The following is a 6,688-nucleotide window of genomic DNA, read 5'->3' as shown; positions in this document are numbered from 1 at the left end:
TCCTCCCTTCAGCATAAGCCTGTAAACAGGGTTGCTAACAGCAGTTTTCAGTGTCTCAGCAGATGTGTGGCACCTGTTGATCATTATTCTATGATCACTTACTAGGCAAACAACCAGGGAATCCTTCTGAAAACAAAATTGGGAAGGATTTTTAAGGTATTTTTGGCCCAGTGATACGATTTCCCACACAGCAGCTACTCTGAAAATTGCTACAGGCCTCTCACTGCATGAAGGGGTGGGTGCGCTTTGAGCAGAGGCTGTTAGCCCAGGATTCAGCATCTCAAAGTGAAATTCTGCTTCTCAAAATAACTATGCAAAACCTGAAAATATCAATTATGCTTTACATTTAGTGGCCCAGACACAGCTATCTGAAAATCCTCAGAGGTAGTGTGAATTACAGACCATCCACCAGAGGGAAGCTCGTGCACATGTATAAAGAAAAGTATGTCATTTGAAAATGAGTGTAACATCTTTCTAATATTTAAGCCAAAACAATTTCTTTGCAGTAGCACAGACCTCTTGGGTTTGGAAAGTTTTCAGAACCTTTTTGCCAATCTAAAGGTAACAGACCTAGCAGAGAGTTTCCCACATTAATGACTGAGTTGTGCTACCTATCATATCCGTGCACACAAAACACTTCACAGATTTGGACTTTCCTTTTTTCAAAAAAGCACAGAAATGCAGTCTAATTTCACTGCTGTTAATAGAATTACAACAGAGTATATGAAGTCAGAAATCAACTGCATGCTGTAGTCTGGAGAAGAGGAGGCTGAGAGGAGACCTCATCGCTCTCTACAACTGCCTGAAAGGAGGTTGTAGCAAGATGGGTGTTGGTCTCTTCTCCTGAGTAACAAGCGATAAGATGAGAGGAAATGGCCTCAAGTTCTACCATGGGAGGTTTAGATTGGATATTAGGAAAATTTTCTCTACTGGAAGATTGGTAAAGTACTGGAACAGGCTGTCCGGGGCAGCGGTGGAGTCTCCATCCCTGGAAGGGTTCAAAAATCATGTAGACGTGACACTTCAGGACATGGTTTAGCAGGCGCAGTGGTGCTCGGCTGATGGTTGGACTGGATGAGTTGAGAGGTGTTTTCCAGCCTTAATGATGTATGATTCTCATACGTTAAAAGCCCCAGCTACATTTGGTCGCAAGAAGGAATAAGACACAGAGTTGTTTAGCGTGTTGTTGAACATACTACACTGCTTTCGTTGTTAATGGAAACATCTGTTAAGTTTCCTTTCAAGTTTCTGTACTACCAGTGTCAATTTTATAAAGAACGTCAGACACTTTTAGAGAATGTTAAAGACTGCTTACAGCCAGTCTGAGGTTTTCATAGTGTTGATGTTAACTCTAACATCTGCGATATTAAGTCCAATAGCCTGTCTTCAGAGCCTTACTTAAGGATGTCTTAGCATTTCAACACCTGCCTGGGATCTCCTTTGAAACAGAAATCCCAGGCTGTTGCAGCAATTCTGAGATTCATTTGGTTTTTTGTTTAAATGAAAGATAGAGCCAGAGGCAGAGACTATCTGGCAAGCAAACTTGGATGGGAATGGAGAAATATTTCTCTGAAAAATGTAAGGACAGGTGCTCCAGAAGTTCAACCAAGTCTGTACACCGCTGGATTAGAACTATACTGATCCTGATACCAATAGTCGTACAGACAACTGGTCTTTGACACCAAAAATAAAGTTTTAAAATGGAAAATCTTACAGAGGTGTCACCCCATGCTACAGGAATGTGCAGGTCCTTCAGAGATCCTTGGTAGAATGAGGACTGACCTCAGCGCTGTGGTTACAATTAGAGCTTTATTATGAAATAATTTTTTAAATTATTAGGAGAGCTTCTTGTTACCTATGTTTTCTAGCAGTTAGCATGGCTTATTGTTACACAGGATTCTTAGCAATTATCATAGCTTTCAGTTAAGCAGAAGTCCTAGCAGTCAGTACAGCCTTCCTGCTATCCAGAGTGTTAGTTACCTGTGCTTTTAGTCACCTGGGCCTTCTGCAGATTGGGTCAAATTCTTAATGACTGTTTGATACAATAATCATAATATAGATTCGGACTTTACCTAGAAGAACCTGCCTGTGTGTGTAGCATCAGGTGGCAAGAGGTACTGGGCATCCCTCATCAAATTTATGTTTTTCCCCCAATAAAAATCAACAGCTTAGTTCAATGTGCCACTGGCAATAAATTGATAAAGAGCCCCTCCAAAGTTACTTCTGGAGAAATAGTGATGTGTATAAAGGTATTTTCATTAGAAGAAGAGACATTGCCCAGCATTTCCTTTCATTAGTTTATTTTCAAAAGTGGTTTTCAGTAATTCCTTTCAGAATAAAAACAACTGGTTTGGGTTTTCCCCCTACCCGACCTTTATTAAATGAAGTTAAAAACAAAAGGAACTGAATCATGTATCAGATTAATTCCAAATTTAAATCTTTATTACACAAATAGTATTTTGAATACATAATACTTGCTTTTGGTGGAGTTATTCTGGATTTGATTTTGATCTCATTATGCTCTTAGGAGATCAGAAACAGCTAAGCTGATTTGGGGGTGGTGGTGTTGCAATCCTTTTTCCATCATGAAAGATACTTTTCAACTTAATATTATGCACTGCATTTGCCAGGTTTGTAAAATTCTACCTTGACACTTAGGGAAATAATGTGTCGCGTTCTTAAATTTAAAAGTTATGCATAAATCCTTTTTTCTGTGCTCCTTTTTTTTCTGGAAAATACCTTTTCAGTTTCACTTCTGTGAACATTTCTGTTGGTGCTGCTGCTTTAGTTCCCTGTGTACTTTTTAGAAATGAACTTAAAACAAGATATTTTGGAATCAAGATAACAAAATATTTTAATTTTTTCTGGCCAGACACTGAAGAATTTAAGCTTCACACAGGATTTGATGACTACACTGACTACCAAGTTTCACAGGAGATAGTCACAGCCCATGGCTGGCACAGCAGGAGGACAATGTGATAATGTCTTTTCTCTGTGACACGGAGCATTTCCTCGTATAACCCTGTGTCCTGACTATTCCGATGGTTATTGTTTGGCTAAATTTGACTGCAATTTCCCAGAACATTAGAAATACAACTTCCATCTACTTCATTGTACCAGTACAGTCTCACTATGGGACAACTCTTAATTTCCTTTATGCCAGCTTGTTTCTAAACCATAACTGACTGTTTTCTGCTGAATCAGAAAAGATAACAGGAAGGCAGTAAGTACAATTTTGATGCTTTGAAAGGGAATTTCATGTCAAACATGTAATGCACATTTGTGTATTTATCTGCCACCCCTCTTTTTTCATCTTTTCTAAATATATATATAAAATAAAATGTTGAGTTATTCATACAAACCAGAGGAGAATAACGTAAAGAGCTTGAGCTGTTTTTTAGATGAGTAACTTCAACAAAATAGCAAGCTGCTTTGAATAGGGGTGCTTTTGAAAGACCATCAACATGCTTTAAAATCTGCTGAAGCGCAATGGATGTAAAAATAAAAGTGAAGTCAGGTGCTGCACTGTACTTAAATTTTTGCTTTGTATGCAAAAATGAACACGGTCTTTCTAAACAACAGGAACTGCCACATGTGGTCAGACATTTCTAAGAGTGAGCATTAGGATGTGAGCTCATACGCTGCATTCGTCTACAGAATGTCGCTTAGGGAACTTGCTCTCAAGTAGTTCGCTAACACCTTCAGGATAAACGCAGGGTGCAAAGCACTGAGGATACTGGCAACCAAGAAGAACTGAAGAATTTTCAGAATGAGCCAAGCTGAAGAAAGTGGTATTCAATCATCATGGAATATTGTGAGGACAGTAGTCTGCGTAATACTGAGCTTGTCATTTATTATTGGGACCCCTGGAAATTGCATCGTCATTTGGACTGTTTGCACAAAAATGAAGCAAGTGCCTCCATCAGTCCTGCTGATCTTGAACCTGGCCATTGCGGATGTCCTTGTACTGATTACTTTACCAATCTGGATTTACTCCTTTGCTGACTCATGGGTTTTTGGAGTCATCTTCTGCAAAATACTGGTTTTTGTTATTTACTGTAGCATGTATGCTAGCATATTTCTAATTACAGCATTGAGCTTAGAGCGGTTAATGGCTGTGTTTTACCCTTTGACAATTCAAAGATACAAAACAAAAGAAAAAATTTCTTTGGTCGTGTTCCTCATTTGGTTCCTGTCCATTTCTTTCGGCATTTCTGTCATTCCGTTTCAAGAGACAGAAGAAATGAACGGCAGAGTACTATGCACGTGTCGCAACTACTCTTCTGATAGACAGAAAGTGTCATATCTTTTGCTGGAGACTCTTGCAGGTTTTGTAATCCCTTTTCTAATTATTTGCACTTCTTACCTGTGTGTTGCAAGAAGAATAAGCAGAATGACTTATCAATCTAAGCAGCGATCGGAACGGCTCATTGCCAGCATTGTGGTGGCATTCATTTTATGCTGGTTCCCTCATCATCTCTTTAATATTCTAGATGTTATCTCAATTCAGACAGAACATTCTAACAAGGAAATGTCTTTGGTGCTGGATGAAATTGTAGGCAGAGGAGTGTACATCTCTGGAGCACTTGTATTCATCAGTAGCTGTGTTAACCCTCTACTTTATGCTTTTGCTGCACGAAGATTTCAGAATCATCTGAGATTTGCCAAGATATCAAAGCTGTTTGAGCAGATGAGTCAGACTGTAACAGAGGAAGACAAGAAAAGAAGTTTGGTTTTGACAAAACCAGAAGATACTTTAGTAAGAAGAGAAAATCTCTAACAACGAACATAGACTTAGCAAACAGTGCAATTCTGTGCCATTCCTTTAGTAGTCCTTTCTCCTCACGCTCTCAGTTTCATTTACTAAGCAGTCCAGGTAAAGCTAGAGACAGATAAAAGCCATTAGGGTTTATTACGTATGTTATAAAAGAATTGGCATTGACAACCTAGTTCAGTTCCTACATTACAACCCACACCATGAAATTAGCACGGTTCCACCTGTAGGGAGAACCTCAGCAAGGTGGCTAGGAGCTCGAAGGGTAAGGAATACAGTGTTTTTACTTTCCATTACAATTATTTGTGATTTCTAGAAAGTCTATGTACATACATGGAAAACAAAAACTTCGGAAGTTTATAGCTATGTTTTCCTTCAGAAAAAACGTTGTTGGATGCTCACAAATCCTTATACAATCTAAAGCTTTAAGGGACCATACTTAATTAAATTCTTGATGTGGTAAGAATGGTTTTAAAGTATTTTAACAACACATAAAACTCTTTTGGGTAGGTGAAAAATACAAAGCTGTGTTTATTCACTGCTTTATTTAGGTTTTAAAGTAATAAATGTTTACACAGTCAAGCTCATTTACTGAATTATCTTGCGTTAATAGGTTGTAACATGTGAAGTGTGAAATGCTACTCCAGAAAAAAGAGGAGCTACAGTAATTCTGTTGTGTATGGCAAACATAGTTACAGACTTCATGCTGTCTTTTATGTCAAGTACGTTGCATAGTTCAGTCTCAATTAAACTGTTAATATATTAAATATTCATACTATGAGTATCCTCAAAAAGTTCGATTCAGTTAAGCTTCCAAGATGTCTATTAAATTATTGAGGAATTAGATCAGGCTGAGATGGGAGGGAAGGAGAGATCCTTCTACTGGGTTTTATGTGGAAGAAAATTACAGTAGCAGGATGAAGCCCCTGCTAACACAAGAACTTCACCTTGCAAATAAAAGCATAATTTTTTCTTCTTTTGTAGAATAAAGTGAGCTTTGCCATAAGAAACCAATAAATTTAGCACTTGCAAGGACCTTAGTTTATTTTTTTAAATGTGTGCAAACTCACTGTGGAAAATTATAATGCATCATTTATTTGCTTTTGAAGTTTTTTTTTTATTTCAATTGTGCCTAATGTTTTTTATACTTACGCTTATTTTTAAGTCAATTATTTGTAATAAGATCAAGGTATCTACTGATTACTAAGAAACATATTGTAATTTCCTGTACAGTGTTCTGGACAGCTGATAAACAGCTGCGTTACTCCTCATTAAAAATACTAACAAGAATTTAATTTTCAAATACTGATTATGTAACAACCAAGAGTATTGGAGTTATATGAATGTAGCTTGTAAACTGAAGTAAACATGGAGAAGTCAAATCCTTATCTGTTAATGTAAGAATATTTCTCTAAACTTTGCATATGTGTTTGTTATTCCTACATGTTCATAAAGTCAATTTTACAGTAGATAAAACTTCAGCCAGACATTCTTTCCACTGCTTTTTTCTCACAACTGTGATACTGAAGTACATGTAAAACACACGGTCCATCAAGAAGCCCAAACCATCCTCTTGTGCTCATCATCATCTCGGGCAGCTGCCTCCAGTAGTCAGTCATCTTTAAGAACTATATTTAAGATATTTTTATATTTTGATAGGAATGGTTGGACTCGATGATCCGGTGGGTCTCTTCCAACCTGGTTATTCTATGATTCTATGAACTATATTTCATCTTTAAGGACTATAGGAGTGATAAAAGATTCTAAACCAGCAACCTTAGCTGATTTCACTTTTCTATAGAGCAAACGGAGTTAATTCTTACAAACATTGTTATGCAGAGATAAAACCTACTGATTCAAGTTTTTTGGCAGCACAGTCATGACATAACTGGGTCCATAAGAGTCAGCGAACAG

At 37.6% G+C, this 6,688-nt stretch overlaps 1 protein-coding gene across 1 annotated transcript; it reads left to right on the top strand.

Moving 5' to 3' along the window:
• The first annotated feature begins 3,729 nt into the window (after positions 1-3,729).
• On the top strand, positions 3,730-5,442 carry LOC138726485 (leukotriene B4 receptor 1-like). The gene has a single exon (XM_069868267.1). It carries the CDS (start codon positions 3,770-3,772, stop codon positions 4,778-4,780), a length of 1,011 nt encoding a protein of 336 aa, XP_069724368.1. The 5' UTR covers positions 3,730-3,769; the 3' UTR covers positions 4,781-5,442.
• Positions 5,443-6,688: the final 1,246 nt, after the last annotated feature.

The sequence above is a fragment of the Phaenicophaeus curvirostris genome, chromosome 14 (assembly GCF_032191515.1).
Source record: "Phaenicophaeus curvirostris isolate KB17595 chromosome 14, BPBGC_Pcur_1.0, whole genome shotgun sequence".
NCBI lineage: Eukaryota > Metazoa > Chordata > Aves > Cuculiformes > Cuculidae > Phaenicophaeus > Phaenicophaeus curvirostris.
This window is presented reverse-complemented; position numbering and strand designations above follow the sequence as displayed.